General features: G+C 44.0%; 1 protein-coding gene and 1 non-coding gene across 2 annotated transcripts; one reads left to right on the top strand and one right to left on the bottom strand.

Annotated features, from left to right (window-relative positions):
* Nucleotides 1-226: 226 nt before the first annotated feature.
* Nucleotides 227-345, bottom strand: LOC127605216 (5S ribosomal RNA). The gene has a single exon (XR_007963546.1). It is a non-coding gene; the product is annotated as a 5S ribosomal RNA (ribosomal RNA).
* A 6,461-nt stretch (nucleotides 346-6,806) lies between these two features.
* LOC127604179 (cerebellar degeneration-related protein 2-like) lies at nucleotides 6,807-20,846 on the top strand. The gene is made up of 6 exons (XM_052071168.1): nucleotides 6,807-7,030; nucleotides 12,130-12,242; nucleotides 14,306-14,454; nucleotides 14,527-14,691; nucleotides 19,431-19,638; nucleotides 19,710-20,846. The coding sequence occupies exons 1-6, from the start codon at nucleotides 6,952-6,954 to the stop codon at nucleotides 20,463-20,465; spliced, it is 1,470 nt and encodes a 489-aa protein (XP_051927128.1). The 5' UTR covers nucleotides 6,807-6,951; the 3' UTR covers nucleotides 20,466-20,846.
* The last annotated feature ends 1,337 nt before the right edge of the window (nucleotides 20,847-22,183 follow it).

Below are 22,183 nucleotides of genomic sequence, written 5' to 3' on the forward strand. Positions count from 1 at the left end.
GAAATCCCAGGCTGCTTCCTATCCAAGTGCGATCATGATCGATTTTCGTGCAGCGGGCTCCCTCTTCTGGCAAATAATAGTATTACAACAAGACGTTGCTCAGTCAGATCAATGTTACGGAAACGATTTCAACCCGTAGCAGAAGTGAAAGTTGAATGAGAAATGAAAGCGATAATTAATAGTAAAGGGGAGTTGATTGGTGTAGTGAATTGGAGGTGGGTGCTAAAGCTTACAGCACCTGGTATTCCCAGACGGTCTCCCATCCAAGTACTAACCAGCCCCGACCCTGCTTAGCTTCCGAGATCGGACGAGATCTGGCGTTCTCAGGGTAGTATGGCCGTAAGCGAAGGTCATGGTCAAAATTTCCCTCTTTATAGTTTACAAGCGCCTCCAGGTCTGGAGAATGGGCAAATTTGTTGCGATTTGTTCCCTCCTCCCCTTTTCCACTGACGAGGGGCGCGCACTCTTGGCGTTTTGAGCTCTCAGCCTGTCAGGCTCGCATCAGCTTTGCTACGAGCACGCAGCTGCAGTACTGTACTTGATGTCTGTTGGGAAAGTTTACTTTTCCAGTGGAGGTGCAAAAAATAGACAAGAGACTTTAAAATGTCAGCTAAATGGTGTGGGTCTCCAAGTTAAGGCTGAGGTGAAAATAATGAGAAATGAAAGCACGAAATAACGTGAAAGAGTGTTAATGTGTGCAAAATCTTACAGCATCTGGTAATCCCAGGGAGTCTCCCATCCAAGTACTATCCAGGCCCTGCTGAGCTTTCATGAAGAGAATAAATTAATGAATGCAATTCCAAAAATATGCATGGCAGACTGATTGAACACTCTAAATTGTCCCTAGGTGTGAATGTGAGTACGAATGGATATTCGTCTCTGTGTGCCCTGCGATTGGCTGGCAACCGATTCAGGGTGTCCCCCGCTGTAGATCTGTTTATTATTTTGTATAACGTCCCAATTACTCAGCCATTCTAACCCGCTGTTATGCCACCCGTCCACAAGGTGTCGCGGGAGCTCGGTTGTTGATTAGCAACACGAGGAAGCCTGTAACACGTTCTTGGTGCTGCTGAGTAAAAACCACTTTCAAGCTCATCAGGACTGGTCTCTTAATATCCTAAAAAATCCTTCAAAAAGTCTGCAGGGTCCACGGAGACAGTCTGTGCTGGTGGTGAGCAAAAAGGACGAGATTTTACCTTCGTGAAAAGGCAGCGATGGCGGACGGATTTCGGCGGCCTGATCTTCTCATCTTCGACAGCAATGTCGCTGAAAACTGGCGTAAGTTCGAGCAAGAATATGATATATTCATAGCCGCAGCACACAGTGACAAAAATGCTAAAACAAAGGCCTACATATACTCCTAAATCTGGCGGGACCGGAGGCCATTGAAAGAGAGAGATCGTTCACATACGACCCAGCAGGTGTCAGACCAAGGCGTGGAAATAACCGCAGCGGAGTCACGGGAAGATCCGACATGTTTGAAAAGGAAGTTCAAAGAAATATGCAACCCAGAAACAAATATCATAATGGAGAGGCACGGTTTCAACGTGAGACATCAAAAGCCAGGAGAAACGATTGAAGCTTATGTGACTACATTACGCAACATGGCAAAAACGTGTAATTTTGGAGCATTGCAAGATGAGCTAATCCGAGACCGATTAGTGTGTGGAATTAACAGTGATAGCATCAGACGTTCACTTCTCAAAGAAACTGAGCTGACACTTGCCAAAGCAGTGCGCATTTGTCAAATAAACCAGCTCACTGACCAACGTAGCAAAATGCTAGCTGCTCCAAAACACGTGGCATCAACAAGTGTGGACGCTGTACAAATAAAGCGCAGCCACACATTTAAAAAGACTCACAACTTCAAAAAGAAACAAGAGAAAATAGCGACTGAAATCTCAAATTGCAGAAATTGCGGTGGTTCACACGTAGCCAAACTTGACCAGTGCCCAGCTTTTGGACAACAATGTCACACATGCAAGAAGCCAAAACACTTCAAGAGCCAGTGCAGGTTCGCAAAAGCACACGCAAGAGGCAGACAAGTAAATCAAATATCAACTGATGATTCAGACAGTGATGAAACATTCACTATCGAGCACCTAACACTGGAGGGCGAGAATAGTCACAAGAAAGAAGGCTATTGTTCTGTTGCAGTCGGAGAGAAGATGCTAAAGCTCAAAGTGGACATGGGTGCGAAGTGTAACGTGATTTCTCTGAACACCTGCAAGGACATGTTTCAGCATGAGAAAATACAGCCACAAGACAAGCAGATCAATCTAATCGCTTTTGGAGGAACAAAGATCAAGTCTGCAGGCACGATTACTCTCAAATGCAAATTAGGAGAAAAGAGCTATGACCTAATTTTCCAAGTTGTGAAACAAAATGTGCAGTCAATCGTGGGACTCAAGGACAGCGTGAATATGAAACTAGTTAGTTTCAGCAAAGAAGTTTTTCACATTGATGCGATTCCAAATGAAAGCTTTGAGGAGAAAGTATTTAAAAAGTACAAAGATCTATTCAAAGATGAGCTTGGGGAATTACCAGTGACCTACTCGATGAAGCTCGCATCTGATGCAGTCCCAGTCATCAACTCCCCACGACACGTTCCAGTGCCAATGCAACAGAAGGTGAAAAGTGAACTCCGAAGAATGCAAAAACTTGGTGTGATCTAACCAGTTGACGTACCTACTGAATGGGTGTCGAACATGGTAGCCACTCATAAGAAAGAGGGTGACGATGTGCGTCTATGCATCGATCCGAGGGAGTTAAACAAGTCGTTAATGAGACCACACCATCCCATGCGTACAGTTGAAGAGCTTGCAGCACAAATGCCCGAGGCAACCGTATTTTCTGTCTTGGACGCGAAGAGTTCATTTTGGCAAATAAAGCTAGATCATGCCTCGTCCCTGCTCACAACATTTGCCACACCTTTTGGTAGATTCAAATTTCTGAGAATGCCATTTGGGATTAACACAGCTTCCGAAGTTTTTCAAAAGGCCATGGAACAAATCTTTACAGGTTATCCATGTGCAGTGATTGTCGATGATATCCTTGTCGGAGGAAAAGGGATTGAAGAGCATGACCGCAACCTCAGGAAAGTCCTAGATCGTGCAAGACAAGTCAAACTCAGGCTAAATCACAAGAAATGCAAATTCAGATTGAAAGAGGCGGGTTATGTTGGACATGTTTTCACAGACAAAGGACTGAAAGCTGACCCATCGAAAATTGCGGCGAGTAAAGATATGCCTCCACCTGAAGACAAGGTTTCTCTTCAGCGGTTCCTAGGAATGATTAACTATCTAGGGAAGTTCATTCCAAACTTGAGTGAACTGTCAGCGCCATTGCGCCAGCTGCTTCACAAAGACATTGTATGGTGCTGGACGCATCATCAACAAGAGGCGTTCATCAGAATCAAAGCGTGCATCACAAGCCCACCAGTGCTTCAGTACTATGACATAAAGAAGGCAGTGACCCTCACCTGCGATGCATCTCAGTACGGCCTGGGAGCTGCATGCCTACAAGATGACAAACCAGTTGACTTTGCATCACGAACTTTGACGGAGACGGAGAAGAAGTATGCGCAGATCGAGAAAGAGCTTCTCGCTGTTGTGTTTGCATGTTACAAGTTCTATGATTACATCTACGGAAAACCAGTGTTGATTGAAACCGACCACCAACCATTGGTCACCATCCACAACAAGCCCTTTCACACGATCCCAGCGCGATTGCAAAGAATGATGCTCAGACTACAGAAGTTCAACCTAACACTCGTTTACAAGAAGGGTAAACATCTCTACATTGCGGACACACTTTCTCGCACACCAAGGCTGAACACTCCCCCATCAAAAGAGGAGCAGCGCGATTTTGAAGTCATGACGCTCCAACTTATTTCACCCAAACGTCGACAAGAGCTGGCAGGACACACAAAGACAGACCCAGTTCTTCAGACACTGACGCGCTACATCCTACAAAGTTGGCCCACACGGGTAAGCTGTGTACCTGAAGCGATCAAACCATTCTTTAGCTTTCGAGAAGAACTGACTGTTGAAAACGAGATTGTTATGAAAAATAACAGAGCCGTTGTTCCAGCTGTTCTACAGGAAGTGTACTTGCAGGAACTACACAAAGGACATCCAGGCATGGAGTCTATGAAAAGAAGGGCGAGAGACACTGTTTTCTGGCTCACAATCAACTCTGACATAGAGGACCAAGTAAAGTCATGCAGTGTTTGCAACAGCCTCAAGCCTCACCAACAAAAGCAACCACTGAGACTACACAAAGTTCCAGATCTACCATGGTCCACCACAGCTACAGACCTATTCGAATGGGACAACAATAACTACCTCGTACTCGTGGATTCCTACTCCGGATGGTTCGAAGTGGACAAGCTGGAAAACATGACATCGATGTGTGTCATCAAGAAACTCAAACGCCAGTTTGCAGTGCACGGAATACCTCAGAAACTATATTCTGACACTGGGACTCAGTTCACCAGTCAAAGCTTTCGTGATTCTTCTGAGTCATGGGAGTTTGAACACGTTACGAGCAGCCCTGAATTCCCTCCGTCAAATAGTCTCAGCGAGAGAGCTGTTCGTAGTGCGAAAAGACTACTGGAAACAACAAGGAGAGATGGAACCGATTTCTACCTAAATCTATTATATCTGCGAAATACACCCAGAGACAGTATCCTTGGATCTCCAGCTCAGAGACTGTTTTCGAGAAGAACACGGTCAACTTTACCTGTCTGCAAGAAGTTACTCAAGCCAAACGCAATAGCCACCAAAACTGTCAAGTATCAAAACCGAATCGTAAATATTTTGAATGAGATTAATTTTCTGTTCCTGAAACTGTTGCTAATTTGAATCAGCCACTTATTAGCCTTCATGTGTGTTTAAAAAAAAAAAGAAAAAAAGATTTAAAAGGAGGGATGTAGATCTGTTTATTTTGTATAACGTCCCAATTACTCAGCCATTCTAACCCGCTGTTATGCCACCCGTCCACAAGGTGTCGCGGGAGCTCGGTTGTTGATTAGCAACACGAGGAAGCCTGTAACACGTTCTTGGTGCTGCTGAGTAAAAACCACTTTCAAGCTCATCAGGACTGGTCTCTTCATATCAAAACTACACCCGCCTACTGCCCGGAGACAGCTGGGATAGGCTCCAGCACCCCCCGCGACCCTAGTGAGGATCAAGCGGTTAGGAAGATGAATTAATTAATTAATTAATTAATTAATTAATTAATTAATTAATTAATTAACGAATGAATTAATTAATTAATTAATTAATTAATTAATTAATGAATTAATTAATTAATAGCATTCACAAACACATTTTAGACAATTGTTTGTGTCTGAGTGCCTAAGCAGTGTAATTGTAGCAGGTTATTGTATATGCCGTATCCATGCAGAAATGACATTTAAATCTATTCGGTTTGTCTTTCTCCACAGACAAACAAAAGTAAAGATGACCCGCCAATGCAGAATGGAGTTTTTCCACATTAAATCTTGTAAAAACATACCTCAGGTCCACTATGAATGATGATAGATTAAGCAAGCTTGGTGTATTTAGCATTGAGCCTCGGAGGTCGATAGCACTGAATCTTGAATCACTTATTGATTGGTTTGCCAGAAATCACCAAAATTGAAGAATACAGTTGCTCTAATAGTAGGGCAGTTTACGACTGTTCCAAAAGATCTGCACATATGAATCTTTTATCAGCACTTAATTCAGTATTACTGTGATTATTATACTGTTTTTCATGGTCACTGTAATGTTATGTCTGCAAAGTTTTAAGAGTTTGATGGAAATAAAAAGTCAAATAAGATTTCAAATCTGTGTCTTTTTTTGCCCCGGGTTGAATGTGCCCCTTTATCAAAACCCCTGGCCCCAGCCAGGCCCACTCAGTGAAATTGATCTTGAACCGCCACTGTTGGTATACTTCCTCAGGGTAGTATTGCCATAAACAGAGGACGACCCCGAAATTAACTCCTTTGTTAATTAATTGTTAATTAACCTTTGTTAATCCTCTACAGTGACCCCAGGTCGGTGGGGAGGGAGCATTTTGAAGGTTGCGGTCTATGTATTTGTGGGTCTTCTCCAGGCTGCTTCCCATCCCTTTACTGTTTCAAATGGCTCACATCCTAATCGAGTTCAAGGCACTATCCAGAACATGTATCTTTGAATTTGAATGTGTATTTGATTTTGATTAATTGTTCAGCCTAAGTATACACACATGCACTTACACACACGCACGAGCATACACTGTTGAGGAACAGAGAACGAAACCCTCCCATATTAATATCTCAGATCTGATGATGCGTTTGAAAATACGAGTCTTTTGAAAATGTGTTTGACTGTATTCCAATTAGATTTCAGAGGGATATTAAAAAATCCCTTGTTATCACACGAACAACACAAACATTTTACAGTACTTCTGGACACGCGAGACTGCCCCAGGATGTCAGGCAGGAAGTTGTAGTCAGATTTAATGTTGTATTTCAAAATAAAATCTATTTTTAAAATGTACGCAAGACCTTCAATGTCAACAATTTCAGAGAGAGATCAAAAAAATATTCCTAAATTACCACTTAATTTAACCGCATCGACGTCCCCATATTTATTTCAAGCTTTTGAAATGTACTTTTGCACAAGGTTCTCGGCGCCTTACCGTAATTCCGAGTATAAACATTCGAAAACTAAGTGGAGGCTGGCCTGACCGCAATGACAGGAAGTGCTCCTCTTGCAACATCACTGCCACGTCTCTGCAGCAGCAGCAGACGGGATGGGCTGTGGGGGATGAGAGGGAGAGAGCAGGAGTGACGGAGGAAATAGCGAAGAGAGGAAGGAAATAGCGAAGAGAGGAAGGAAATAAGCAGCTCCGGCTTGATGTCTTGAATGGCCTCTGTGAATCTCGTCGTAGTCTCTATTGTTTGAAACGTGGTCTTCATCGATGCTAAGCTCAGGAACAATGGACGAATTCGTTACCGAGGAGGAAGAGCCTTGGTACGACCAGCGGGACTTGGAGCAGGGTAAGATCCTCCTCTTTGGCCGCAGCATCCCAGCAGGAAACGGCCGCCGGTCGGTGTGCATCTCTCAGTGGCACCCGCAATACAAAGGCTTTCATGTGCACGAATGGAATATCACTTTTGCATTCAAATTTTTTTTTGTGGCGTAGTCAAAATTAGTATTGTTTAGTTGAGCCCTAAACATGTCTCAAAAGCAGACAGCGTGCGTGGCTGTATTTTTTTCTCCCTCCACAACAAAGCATTGAACGTCTGCCAAGCAGAGCATTTGCTTTGCTGGAAGTGGCCAGTCTCAGTATCTTGTGTTTTTTATTCGAAATGTAGATTTAGATCTGACATTTCGATGACGACTGGTTAGCAGAACATGAGTTTATAATAAACTCATGTTCTGCTAACCAGTTAACAAATGACATTTTGCCGAATGTCAACGGGTCCAGCCTATTGGTCAGTGTTGTATAGTGTAATGCACTTATTCTGTGCAAATGCGACCACTATTTCTGAAAAAGACACACGCTTTTTATTTGCCATGATTTTTTTTGTTCCTGTGTGCATTTTTCTCATTAAAAATGCAGCCAAAATGATGTGACCAAACACGGAATATTTTTTCCATTTAATATTTTTGTGTGTGAGTGCTCTTCAAGGCACGGCAAAGAAGCTTTCTGTATATACCGCATTTCATACACAATATAATTCAACATTTTGAGATTGCCTGGCAACCCCGCCTACTACCCGAAGACACCTGGGATAGGCTCCAGCACGCCCGGCGCATCTTGTCAGGATAAGCGGATCAGAACTGGATGGATGAAGGGATGCATGGGTGTATGGATAATTCAATGTGCTTTACAAGGTTTAAATTGAGCATTTAAAGACAACAGAATCTAAGGCACTCATAAGCAAATAAAGGACAAGGAACTTTATTTTGTGAACTTACTACTACCACTACTACTACTACGAATAATAATAATAATAATAATAATAACAACAACAATAATAATAATTTGGACTCCTTCTCCCAAAGACAACTGGTTAAAATGTTTTTCCTAAATGTTTAAATCGAAGTTGTCGATTCCGAACTTACCCTTGATTTTTCTCCAGCACATCAGGTCTTATTAATAAACATCATATAAGAACAAGTACTACATTTAGTAATATTTATTCCAGTAATTAAAGATTGGTTTCAGCAACAGGTGGATTTTTTTTCTTTTTGGAAACATAGCTATAAATTGCAGTACATGGTCATAAAATCGGTCTCGTGCAAGTTTTCATGCGATGGAAGTATATGAAAGACCTAATATGCTCAAAGAGTCAAGACATTTTTTAAGTCAGAGTCAAAAACATGTTGAGGGACACATAAAGCCATCTCTGATAAAAATCTGCTGTTGACCAGTGATATTAACCCTTTCATGAACCCTGTAACCTGATAACATGAGAATCTGTCCACTGTCGTAAGTGCTGTCCCTAAAAGGGTTAAAAAGGCTATGCCAGTGCTTCATGCTGTGATGCTGAACCCCACTTACCTAATTTCCAGTCTCTCTTTCATGCTCAGTCACTGTGCAAAATCATCAGAATAATATATTCCTGAAGGTGAACCAGTGCTGATGCAGAAACTGTGCAATGCACCAAAATGACTATCAGCGGATGCCAAAAAGCCTCACATGGGATAAAATGGCTGTGTGTCAAAGTGTGCTGTGTCTAGGTGATGGAACAGAGTCATTGTCAGTTCTGTCCTTTGACCACGTTAGCATGCATCTTTGTTTGGGCCTATTGTGTGTGTGTGTGTGTCTGTGTGTGTGTGTGTTTCTGCCAGAATCTCGACTGGCTGAATTCCAGGAAGCAAATGCTTGGCCGTTACCAAACGGACTTGTTGAAATCAAATAAGAGGCCTCCCAAGCTCTTTCAGTGCTCCAGTTTAAGTGTTTACATTTGAGCAAGGACAGAGCATCTACATGTCACTGTACTGGGCTTCAACACATCACTATCAGGGGAGATATACAGAATTACTTGTCATCTATAACACAAAATGAATGCCTGAATCACAAGATAGGAAGAACAGAAGATGTCCTGTTTTCCACAATCCAGTCACCGGGGTGACACGAGCGCCAAAGTAATAATGCTTTTGGAAGAAATCAACAGGGGAATAGAAATACATGTTATGCGTGTCACACGATTCAGAGTTATCGTTTTTCATTCAGCTATTCAATCAGAAGAATGAAGGGAAAAGTTCAGGAAATTAATATTTTCAGCATGATTCAGTAATGTGTAACTCTTTGAGCTGTGGTGGCTTCCGCTTCAGGCCTGTTTGGAGCAAACCGACGTGAGTGTGTGGCAAGGATCGATTGTAATGTTTTCGAATGCAATTATTAGTATTGATTGGTCTGCTTCATTTTTCGCCTTTTTCTCTGGCTCTTATGCTTTCAGCTGTTTGCCTCTGTCAAGCAAAGGAGAAATTACAAATGAACTGATAGATGCTGAGACCCTCTTTGTTTGTTTGGTTTAGATCTCCCTTAGTTGACTCGGCTGTGGTGCGAGCTCGTCTGAGGTAGCTTTTTGTTTTTAATTTTGTGTATTTAAGAAATAAATAGAAGCAAATGCAGAGTTAGCATATCAGATTTTATTTGAGCAAAACTAGTTAAAGTAGTCTTGAAATTGTGTAGGAATGCTGTCAAATTTGAATTGCTGAAGCGCTTCGAAAATAAATTAATTTAGGGCTACACTACTGATTAAATCAAAACTATAGTTACAAATACAGTATGTCCTTTTTTGGGGGCTGTGAGAGGAATAAGTATTATATCATTCCGATTTCATTGTGTAATTTTTAGAGCTGTCAGTTTAGCGCGTTTTTATTGGCATTCATTTAAATGAATTTTAACGGGATTACATTTTTTCTCGCGAGATTAACGCGGCACACGTCACAAGCGGATGTTACGTTGCTCTATAAATACACCAGAAACAAAACAACAAGCGCGCTGCAGAAGTCCACGCCCATGTCTGTTTTGCCAGCCACGGCAGCGCGAGACACCGAAAAGTGATACTTAGAGTTTATGAATGGAAAGTTTACTTTTAAATAGTTGCCATATTGCTCCACTGACAAGACCAAAGTTATCTGTTCTTCTCTCTCTCTCTGTATCATACAGGTATACGATGTATGCCACTGACGCGATTGTTACTTGTTTGGAACTATTTTGTGTGGAAGGTTACAGTGGTCTGTGTCCATATAAATAGAGCGGGTGGAGCTTCACTGTGTTCGTCTGACAGCGACAGTGCGCTACGGTGGTAGCGACCTAGCGAAAGTAAAACGTCTCCAGTGTTGTCATCGAACCAAGTGTAGTCATTCGAAATGAGGTCTACACAAAACCGTAGAGAGACTTCCGCGCAAGAAGGACCAACACAATCAACATAGCCTGACTGTGTTCGGGGAGTGACCCCCCCCCGACCCCCCCTTCCAGAATGGTTTGCCCCCCGCCCCCCCTTCCAGAATGGTTTGCCCCTGCAGCACGGGGGAAGTGCGTGTGCTTGTTTGTACGGCCGGCAGTTTCGAATACAGCGCCACATAATGAACACTGGTGTCCGGTGTCTCGTTATTCTTCAACAAACACAGAAACAGACTGCTGTGTTGAAAGCAAACTTGAGAAAAACGAAGTATGCAACCATGGTTTAAATCCACTATAGGCTGAGTACTAGTGTACCTTAGATGTGCACTTTATAATGTTATATTGCTCTGTATTGATTTCATAAAAAAAAGCTGTTAGAGCAGCTGTTGTGTGACAAAATATTTTTTCACCGTTATTGATGGACAGTAATATTGTGTGAGAGATTATGTGTGAATAACTGCACCAAGTGAAAAATTGTTCACGTAAAGTTGAAAATCGAAATTGTTATTTCAGTAAATATTTGCATTTGGCACATAGAAAACTGATTCATGATTCCATGTTGATGAGAGCATTAAAATGGGGACAAAATAGGACAAAAAATGTAAAAGGAAATTCATAAACGATATAAATGTGTGAGTAATCACAATTAATTTTTTAGTTCATTTGAGTTAATTATGACAGTTGCATTTTTAATTAGATTAAATATTTTAATCGTTTGACAGCTCTAGTAATTTTTTAAAGTCCTCTGGGTGAGATGATTGTATCACTATATTTTTGCATTTCTGATTATGATCCGACTTTGTACTTTTTAATGGGTTGTATACAAACAGACTCTGGAATGTCTACTTGTCCTTCAAGTGTGGAATTAAACAGTTCAAACTCCCCATTACTGAAATTTTTTTCTATGAGTGAGTCTGCCTGCTGCTAATTTCCAAATAACCACACCAAACCCTGACATGGTTAGCATTTGAAACATTTTCAGAGAGATTAGTGTTCGCTAAAAGCGTTAGCTTCTGATAAGTGGCATTCTGTATTGCCTCGTTAAGTTGTTGAGTGTGCGGTGGTGGGTATTTGTGTTTGGAGATGTGTCGATATGTTACATACACAACAGTGTAGTGTAGGAACTCCCGCATCCCTGAGTGAAAATGTTTTTGGTTGTCTTTTATAGTGCTCTGCTAGCTACACCCCCAGTTATCATAAATCTATACTTCCCATTAGCCGAACAGTAGAAGGAGCCCAAATTTGGGGTGGAGCTTCGAACGGATAAGGGCATTTACATGCAAAATGCGTCTCAACTTACAACATTTTCTATTTAAGAAATTTCTTCCAGAACCAATTACAGTAATTTCATAAGTAGCGGTTCAACTGTACAAGAAACAGGATGTGAAAAGTGTCCTATAATCTTTGAGGTGTTGTCCAAAATAACCCAAAGACATCCTGGAACGATGAAAAAAATATATGCTGTCAACCATGGCTGCAGTTCATAAAAATGAGCAGCTGCAGTGTTTTTTTTTGTTTTGTTTTTTTTCCCCGGGAGTTTAACACCCCATTTATTCACCTAATCCTTTTTGTCACTTGCATATCCCATAATTTTTCTCGACCTGAATTTCTCTACTTTCTATTAATATTCCATCATTTCATCCTTTATCGCTCTATTCCATTCTCACTTTCTGTGCCCTTTCTCGGTGCGCACATTATTTATTCAACACTTCCTTCATCTTTCCCATTTTTTAGACCTCCACCTGGCTGCAGAGCTGGGAAAAACATTGCTGGAGAGGAACAAAGAGCTGGAGGATTCGTTGCAGCAGATGTACATAACCAATGAAGAGCAAGTGCATGAAATTGAGGTAGGAGAGATAGCGATACAGTACTGGCAACTCTGTCTTCATACATAGGGTCACTGCCCTACCAGGGGGCGAGTCCCTCAAATCCTCCCACCCCCCAAGTATCCATCCATATTAGTGCTTATCTTCATTAGGGTTGCGGGTGATCCGGAGACTCAACTGATTTAGGGAGAGAGGCTGAGTAGTAAATCCTGGACAAAGCGCCAGCCAATTATAGTGTTATGCTATGGAAGTGGTTGGACCCCAAAGCAGGAAGAGGTCAGCATATGAATGAATTGAAGGGAAAAGAATCTTTTTTATTTCAAAAATTTAAAGTCATAAATAAAACGGAGAAATACAAAAACTAGCCCAAAAAAAAGGGGGAACAAAAGGCAGTAGTATTGGTCGATATCGAACCAACTCATCTCTCTCTGTCTACATTCAGGGAAACCTTTTCTCTAGCGTATGTACATCTTTACGCAATATGGCTGCCGATATGCCTGTATTTTTTTCAAATTTATTTTTTGATGATTTACTGTATGAAATCTTTTTTATTAAATGAGTACAGTAAGTGCATCGACCTCACAGTGCAGTGGTGCAGGGTTCGACCTCCCCGTGTGGAGTTTGCATGTTCTGCTCGTGCCTGCGTGGGTTTTCTCCGGGTACTCCGGTTTCCTCCCACATCCCCAAAACATGCACGACGGGCTGATTGAACACTCCAAATTGTTTGTGGGTGTGAGTGTGAGTGCGGATGGTTGTTTGTCTGTGTGTGAACAAAGGTTTTCATCGACAAATACTCAGAAAGTTTTAGTCTAGTTTTAGATCCAAATAGACATCGAAGGTTCCCACCCAATAACAATAACTTTCTGATCTACTTAGGACAGTGGTTCTCAAATAGGAATGCTGTAGGTCCACTTTTTTTTTTTTTTAATAAGACGAAGGTACGGTCCCATGCACGGCGGTCATGGGGAGCAGGACTACATGCCCATTTAGTATGGTCAAGCCAAGCTTATACAAATCAACACACCTCACAACCAACCAATAATGGGGTGCATGAAAATAACAATTATTCACTTTGCCTGTACACAACAAATAATGAAAGGTATTGTGTTGAGGCACAGGAATTCCTGTATTTTGTTAGTTTGTAAGTTGTGCCTGCTTAGTAATAGAAGTAGCCCTTTTAGGGAAATAAGACATTTTTACTTTAACTTTGTTCAACAGTAGTTGTCTTTTTTCCCTTAATTTAACAAAAATAAAATACTCATTTTACCAAAATAAATACTAAACATGACAACAAAAATATCCTTTTGCAAAGAATACAACGGATAATTTTAACAAGCGATCGCGGTGATGCGCAGATTAGTCCACAGATGCACAGTCCAAAAATATACAATGTATAACGTAAAAGTCACTTTATAATTTATTATTTTAACAACAAAGCGTGTGACGGAAAAGTGGTTAGAACTGCACGACTGTCCGTGTTTTATGTTATGTGTTGTGTTTATTATTTTACTTTATGTTAACTGTTTTGTAAAGCGCTTTGTTACAGCTGCCGCTGTTGTGAAAGCGCTATATAAATCAGCATGTATTGTATTGTATTGTATTGTATTTTATACAATTTGCAGAGGGTCCGGACAAAGGAGGTCGGCGGTCCGGTCGTGGATCGCGGTCCGTCAGTTGAGGAAGGCTGATTTAGGACTATGCAATACGCACAGATAAAGTGGTAACAATGAGAATCAAAATAAGCCAAGAACCAAAACATTTTCTTTGGCAATTATTGTGGCTTTATTTCTGTGAACCAACATGCTAAAGTGCAATGAACGTACACATGCCCAAAATATGAGCAATGAATGATGAAACTAAAGTAATCCTGTGAAGGTTTTTGCACATCTTAGATTAATTTTGAAATTCCACCCCAAAGTTATTTCTCCATAACTGTTTGTGAATCATGTGTACGGCAGCTGAAATCGTGTCCATCACCGCAGGGACAGGAATCTGAACCATAGAAAAAAAAATACAATAATACTGTATATTCAGGACTAAGCCTAATCGGCAAGAATATGTGTGTTTATGTGTTTATTGCCCAGTACCTGTCCAAACAACTGGAAGTCCTTCGAGACATGAATGAACAGCACGCCAAAGTGTACGAGCAACTGGATGGCACCGCAAGAGAACTTGAACACACCAATCAAACACTCGTGATTGACAGCAAGGCCTCACAGCAAAAGATAGAGAGGTAAAAACCTCCGCTCTCGCTCAAATGTGGCACCATTTTGTTAAAAAAAAAAAGTCCTGCATTTTGGATCAGGTTAACGGGGACAATTGAGACGTTGCAGAATCAGGTGGAGTCCCTTTCGGGCCAGGTGGAGCAGTTGCGGTCTGTGGAAAAGCTGAGAGTCAAAAGGGAAAAGAGGGAACGACGCAAGACCATCCACTCCTTCCCTTGTTTGATGGAACTTTGCACAGCACCCAGGTATGGTGGTCCCTCTGCTGTCTGGTGATTCTTGACAACATATACCTTGACTTGCTCCTGATCAGTAAATCAGCCCTCCTCCCGTCCTCCGTACTGCTCGGCCTATGGCGAATCCGACCTTTGTGACAAGGCACTCGTAAGCGGGCTGACCCATGTTGGGCGAGCTCTGATTCTGCCTGACTCAGCGGCCATCTGCTTGCTTCTACTTGTAAAAGACAAGCCCAGAGTGTGGAAAACATGTTCACGCCCTTAAAAAGAATGAAAGCATATTCAGCTATACTTAGGAATCACTTCAAAACAACCAAAACAAAGTTCTGTCCACAGACAACAATCCAAAATAATACAGATAATACAATTTAACATAAAACAGTCTTCATGTGGAGCACATGCACATTGTAAACACACCCAGCAGGTCCACTGCATTGACGAATTCAACAAGCAATTTATGAGGCTTCTGAGAAGCTAACACTATTAGCTAACACGAACCTGCACATCCAACTAAACTCACTTCAATTCTACTTACTGTGCGCAAAGCCACTACTATGGAGGGACTTTTGTGTTTTTTTATTTTGAATCTGTGTGGTGGTATGTGACTCAACTGTCTCAAAACAAGCAGCAGCAGTTTGGCAGATAACATAAGTAGATATTCTTCAAAAAACAAGCAATGTGCTGCTTTTGGCCAGTTTAGCTAACTGTCAAACTAAACATAAAACAAAAACAATTCAATGTATATTTAAAACAACGACATAGTGTCAGCCTTTTTGGAGTCATTGGATGGTGTGCTGGAGAGTACTCCTGCTGGGGACTCCCTTGTTCTGCTGGGGGACTTCAATGCTCACATGGGCAATGACAATGATTCCTGGAGGGGCGTGATTGGGAGGAACGCCCCCCCCCCCCCCCGATCAGAACTCGAGTGGTGTTTTGTTATTGGACTTCTGTGCTCGCCACGGATTGTCCATAACGAACACCTTGTTCAAACATAAGGGTGTCCATATGTGCACTTGGCACCAGGACACCCTAGGCCGCAGTTCGATGATCGACTTTGTAGTTGTATCATCGGATTTGCGGCCGCATGTTCTGGACACTCGGGTGAAGAGAGGGGCGGAGCTGTCAACTGATCACCACCTGGTGGTGGGGGAAGATGCCGGTCCGTCCCAAACGTATCGTGAGGGTTTGTTGGGAGCGTCTGGCGGAATCCCCTGTCAGAAGGAGTTTCAATTCCCACCTCCGACAGAGCTTTTCCCATGTTCCGGGGGAGGCAGGGGACATTGAGCCCAAGTGGACCATGTTCCGTGCCTCTATTGTTGAGGCGGCCAATCTGAGTTGTGGCCGTAAGGTGGTTGGTGCCTGTCGTGGCGGCAACCCCCGTAGTCGCTGGTGGACACCAGCAGTAAGGGATGCCGTCAAGCTGAAGAAGGAGTCCTATCGAGCCTTTATGGCCTGTGGGACCCCAGAGGCAGCTGACGGGTATCGACTGGCCAAGCGGAACGCAGCTTCGGTGGTCGCCGAGGGTAAAACCTGAGCGTGGGAAGAGTTTGGTGAGGACATGGAAGCCGACTTCCGGACGGCTTCGAGGAAATTCTGGTCCACCATCCGACGTCTCAGGAGGGGGAAGCAGTGCACCATTAACACTGTGTACAGTGGGGATGAGGCGCTGCTGACTTCGACTCGGGACGTTGTGAACCGGTGTGCAGAGTACCTCGAAGACCTCCTCAACTCCATCAACACGTCTTCCTTGGAGGAAGCAGAGCCTGGGGACTCTGAGGGGGGCTCTCCTATCTCTGTGGCTGAAGTCACCCATGTGGTTAGAAAGCTCCTCGGTGGTGTTAAGGAATTATTCCGCTAGAAGTAGTAGTAGAACATTGTTGAATTTCATCTTGGTATGAGAACTATTGACACTAGTCTCTCTCCTGAACATCTGCTGAAGTAGTTAAAACAAAGGATGTACTTTGAAGTTTAGAGCCCATCTCCCTTTGGTTAATTAACAGCCCCCCAAGGGTTTTTATTGCCTCCACTTCCTCATAAAAGTCCCTGAAGGCTCTCAAGTGCCCTCAAAGAGGAACCCTAATCTCAAAATCTGTGACCAGCAGCAGTGGTCTATACTTTGTCATCATATCAAGATCGAACTTTGCTTGATCTTCCTTATTTCTGCTTTTTACTTGGTTATGGTGTTGTTCCTTCCTGTTTGTTCAGACACTGAAAGAAACAATGTACAAATGCAGTTGAAGGTATTTCCTGCTCAATGTTATTACAATCAACTTTAGTGCCCTCGGCCCCCACCACTTCTGGGGCCCCCCTCCGCGGGACATGTTTTAGAGGAGCTGTTATCTCCGGTATCTTTGTTCCTGCCATCGCACCAAATGGGGGGTAGTGGTGGTCTGGTCTCACCTCACCGCTCATGGCTTCCTCCGGCCACACCGGGTCAGATGACATGTTACTTTCTTTGTTTCGGGATTTGCATGGGAGGCGTACCTCCCCGCCTCTCATTATCATATTGTCTCTATATAATCTCATGAATGTGTTTCTTCGGGGCTTCCTGATGAAATCTGAGACTCACAGGAGCCCGAATCGATTCGTGTTGCGTTGCGATAAACTGAAGAAAAGACTACGTGGTGTTGGGTCTTCTTCCACCTTATAGAGAGATAAAAGAATCTGTAACCAAGGAAGGGCCAAGAGCAAATTGACAGCTCCCATTCCTCAACAGTGGCAAGGCCCCAGGGGTGGATGAGATCCGCCCGGAGTTCCTCAAGGCTCTGGATGTTGTGGGGCTGTCCTGGTTGACACGCCTCTGCAACATTGCGTGGTCAACAGGGAGAGTGCCTCTGGATTGGCAGACCGAGGTGGTAGTCCCTCTTTTTAAAAAGGGGGACCGGAGGGTGTGTTTCAACTACAGCGGGCTCACACTCCTCAGCCTCCCTGGTAAGGTCTATTCAGGGGTGCAGGAGAGGAGGGTCCGTCAGGAAGTCGAGCCTCAGATTGAGGAGGAGCAGTGTGATTTTCGTCCAACCAGTCTACATGTGTTTTGTGGACTTGGAGAAGGCGTTTGACCGTGTCCCTCGGGGAGTTCTGTGGGGGGTGCTTCGTGGGTATGGAGTACCGAACCCCCTGATGCGAGCTGTTCGGTCACTATAACACCGATGTCAGAGTTTGGTTCGCATTGCCGGCAGTAAGTCAGAATCGTTTCCAGTGGGGGTAGGACTCCGCCAAGGCTGCCCTTTGTCGCCGATTCTGTTCATAACCTTTATGGACAGAATTTCTAGGCGCAGCCAAAGCGTTGAGGGGGTCCGTTTTGGGGGCCTCAGTATTACATCCCTGCTTTTTGCAGATGATGTGGTGCTGTTGGCTCCTTCAAACAGGGCTCTCCAACTCTCACTGGAGCATTTCGCAGCCGAGTGTGAAGCGGTTGGGATGAAGATCAGCACCTCCAAATCTGAAACCATGGTCCTCAGTCAGAAAAGGGTGGAGTGCCCCCTCCGGGTCGGGGAGGAGATCTTGCCCCAAGTGGAGGAGTTCAAGTATCTTGGGGTCTTGTTCACGAGTGGGGGCAGGAGGGAGCGAGAGATTGACAGGCGGATCGGTCTGCTGTGATGCGGACGTTGTATCGGTCGGTCGTGGTGAAGAAGGAGCTGAGCCAAAGGGCAAAGCTCTCAATTTACCGGTCGATCTACGTTCCAACCCTCATCTATGGTCACGAGCTATGGGTCGTGACCGAAAGAACGAGATCCCGGTTACAAGCGGCCGAAATGAGTTTTCTCCACAGGGTGTCCAGGCTCTCCCTTAGAGATAAGGTGAGAAGGTCGGTCATCCGAGAGGGGCTCGGAGTCGAGCCGCTTCTCCTCCACATCGAGAGGAGCCAGATGAGGTGGCTTGGGCATCTGATTCGGATGCCTCCTGAGCGCCTCCCTGGTGAGGTGTTCCGGTCATGTCCCACCGGGAGGAGACCCCGAGGAAGACCCAGGACACGCTGGAGAGACTATGTCACCCAGCTTGCCTGGGAACGACTCGGGATCCCCCGGGGAGAGCTGGAAGAAGTAGCTAGGGAGAAGTCTGGGCTTCCCTGCTAAAGCTGCTGCCCCCGCGACCCGGCCCCGGTAGCGGTAGCTGATGGATGGATGGATAGTGTCAGCTAGCCTAATGATATCATACAGTGAGAAATACCAGAGGCACACAAGCTAACAATTAGCATCTATGTGTGAAAGTCATTGCCAAATGAATACATTTTGTTGAAACTTTATTTGCAAATTCATCATTGTTGTTTATCTCATAAGGCATTCTGAGTATTGACTTGACATGGTTGCATGCTGTTATTTTTAGCAATCGCTGTGGTCTGTTAGCAGCAATGAGCTCCTCCCTTCAGCTTTTTCAATTTGAGTGCGGTCAAAGAAATGAGAAAAGTGAGGAAGGAGCCCGTGATTAAAATTGAGAACAGTGACTCGAGGAAGCTATAGTTACTGTATTTTTGCACTATAAGGCGCTTCAGAGTATAAGCCGCACCTTCGATGCCTATTTTAAAACTGTTTTCACACATAGGATGCACTGCACTAATCATTTCATTCATTTCAATGGAGAATGTGATTCTCCCCGCTGTTCTGAAAGATTAACTTGCCCAAAATAGGCAGATGAAGGATTCACATCTTTAATTTTACACTTGATGGGTTGGCAGGCACTCCAGATACTCAAAGCAAGCAATTCCCCTCAAATATGTCCCCTTCAAAGCTCGTTTTTGTAAATTGTCTCAGGTACGAGGATGAATTTGTGGTGGGCAGGGCTGAAAGCTTTACTTTGGAACCGAAGCGTCAGCCATTCGAAGAGGAGAACAAGCACCTGAGAGAGGCGATATCAGCTCTGCGAGCGGCCATCCGGACAGAGCGGGGCCGCCGAGAGGGTGTGGAGAAGGAGTGCAACCATCTCCTTGCAGACTTCTCCCGCCTGCAAACACGCGTGCAGGTGATTGTTGCGCTATTTCTTTACGATGAGTCACCAACTTACAATGTGATTTTTTATGATTCTTATCCAAGGATGCCGAGCGTTGCCAGGCAAGGGTACGGGAGTTGGAAGTGGAGCTGCAGGAGCTACAGCAGCTACGTCGCACTCGGACTTTCCTTCTTGGAAACGAAGACGACGGCGTAACTCTGACCCAAACGGTCCTCAATAGCACCCCGGAGACCGACACCTTCCTGGAGGGAGATGTTGTCGATACAGGAGGGGGTGTTAGGGAGAAGGCGGAGGGGGGCACCGGTGTGGACGGGGATGCTCTCCCAGAGTCAAACCCAGTCAGGAAAAGCTGTAGCGACACGGCACTCAACGTCATCATCGCCCGGGATGCGTCTGGCCGCAGGAGAGGAAGCTACGCATTTCACGCCAACAGCGTGAGGAAGAGAGGGATGTCCATCCTCAGGGAGGTCGATGAGCAGTACCACGCATTACTCGAAAAATACGAGGAGCTGCTGGGAAAATGCAGGCGCCACGAAGAAAGCCTTTGCCACGCGGGTGTCCAGACATCCCGACCTGTTTCCCGAGACCCTTCCATGAAAGACTGTGCTGTGGGCCACGTCCCTGCACCTCCGCCGACCCCGACTCAGTCCCCCTCCACACCAGAAGCCATCGAGATGATCGGCAAGCAAGTGGACGCAGTTGATAAGCGTCTGGGACAGAACGCTCCAGAGTACAAAGCGCTCTTCAAGGAGATATTCTCTCGGATCCAGAAGACCAAGATGGATATTAAAGCTTCCAAATCTCCAAAATCCATCAAATCTAGCAAATCCAGTAAATAGTGACGTGTCTCATTATACAGGACGGTTGTAGTACAATATCAATGTTTAGTGCTTCTGCGCTGGGAAACATCCACAAAGCACCAAGTCATATTGTCATACTGTATTTTCTGCACTATAAGGTGCTTCGGATTATAAGGCGCACCCTCAATGAATGTCCTATTTCAAAACTGTGTTCATATATAGGGCGCACTGCATTATAAGGCGCGTCAAATAGAAGCTCCAATAACGGCTGCCTGCGGTTGAGCTATGCATCCACTAGATGGAACTGCGCTAAAGAGAATACAGTACAATATAATATAGTTTATTTATATAGAGCCGAGCCATGCATAACTGGTCACAAACACAGACATGAAACATGTAAACACAAATGGCATTACAAAATTATACATGAAATACAAAAGTTATGAAGACAATTGATTCAACAAAAAGGCGCAATAAACCTTGTGGGCTCCTATCCTCAAGGGGCTAAATATCCGTAGAAGTCTTGCTTGTCTCCTTCTTTCGTTTCGACAGTAGTTAACTGTGCTTGGTGTATTATCATTGCTTCATAATGGCTGCGCAGAGCTCACAAAGTAGTTGTCTGTTGGAGTGTGTGTTGGCGAATGCAGATGTCAATTAGTGTCGAGCAGAAGACTGTTAGGTTACAATTGGTTCCTGTTAATAATCACCACAAGATGGCACTCCAACAGGGAAACAACTAAATGAGGACTATAAAGAGACTCTAACTAACGCCATTTGTAAGGTGCATCGGATTATAGGGCGCAGTTTTCTGAAAATGTAATGCTTTTAGTTGCGCCTTTGTCAGAGGTTTTCTCGGACAGTAGAAGTAGAAGTTAAAGAAATGACTCGGCACACAGGGATAATTGTCTTCAATATCGATGGAAGCGGATCTCTGAGAACGAACGACGGTTTAGTTGCTCCGCGATTACACTTAGTATGCAAAATACAAGAAAAACACTGCCCCCGATATTTTCATGGCGCAACCCCGGTCTGGCCCCTCGGTCGTGATTGGTTACCTGTGTGTAAGCTTTGAACCACCAGTATGCTGGCACCTTTCTGTCGGGTCTACATTGAATCAACATTTTGCAGACGGCCAATGTTGCCTGGGCGGGACGGGTGTTTCCAAATCATCTTTTGTTGTTCAACCGCTGTTGCCGAATTATTCATTCCCCCTTTGTGACCGAGTCTAGCCCTCTCTCCTCTGATAATCCACCTGCATTGACGTGCTAATTGTGGACTTCAACAGTCCTCCGGCCTTTGTGCACAGGCATTTGGGGGTGCTGGATACGCACCCAAACATTTAGATGTGCCCAAATTAAATGAAACTTTAAACATGATACAATTTTGCTCATAGATTCCTCTAACAGCCTTATACTGTAGTGCGGAAAATACAATACTCATCCATCCATTATCCAAATCACTTGCAGATGATGGAGCCTATCTCAGTTTACTTTTGTCGAGAGCCGGGGTAGACCCTTGATAGGGTGCCAGTCAATCGACGTACAGATAAACAATTCAAACTCACATTCACACCTATGGACAATTTATAGTCTTCAATTAAAGGGGAAGTCACATCAAAAATGCTCTCAACATGACTGAATGACTCAATTTGACTGAAAAGAAATTCCTTTAAAAAAAAGGGAAAAAATAGTGAAGCACTTCGTTTGTTACTGTTAGCAGACGACTGTAATGAAATACGAATAGGCAACAAAATTTGG

Source organism: Hippocampus zosterae, chromosome 7 (genome assembly GCF_025434085.1).
Source record: "Hippocampus zosterae strain Florida chromosome 7, ASM2543408v3, whole genome shotgun sequence".
Classification (NCBI taxonomy): domain Eukaryota; kingdom Metazoa; phylum Chordata; class Actinopteri; order Syngnathiformes; family Syngnathidae; genus Hippocampus; species Hippocampus zosterae.

Excerpts from the sequence above, each read along its gene's own strand:
- LOC127604179 (XM_052071168.1), top strand. The coding sequence starts at position 6,952 with ATGCTAAGCTCAGGAACAATGGACGAATTCGTTACCGAGGAGGAAGAG. Across the intron at positions 12,243-14,305 it reads AGCAAGTGCATGAAATTGAG|TACCTGTCCAAACAACTGGA; the intron begins GTAGGAGAGATA and ends TTTATTGCCCAG. Across the intron at positions 19,639-19,709 it reads GCCTGCAAACACGCGTGCAG|GATGCCGAGCGTTGCCAGGC; the intron begins GTGATTGTTGCG and ends TTCTTATCCAAG.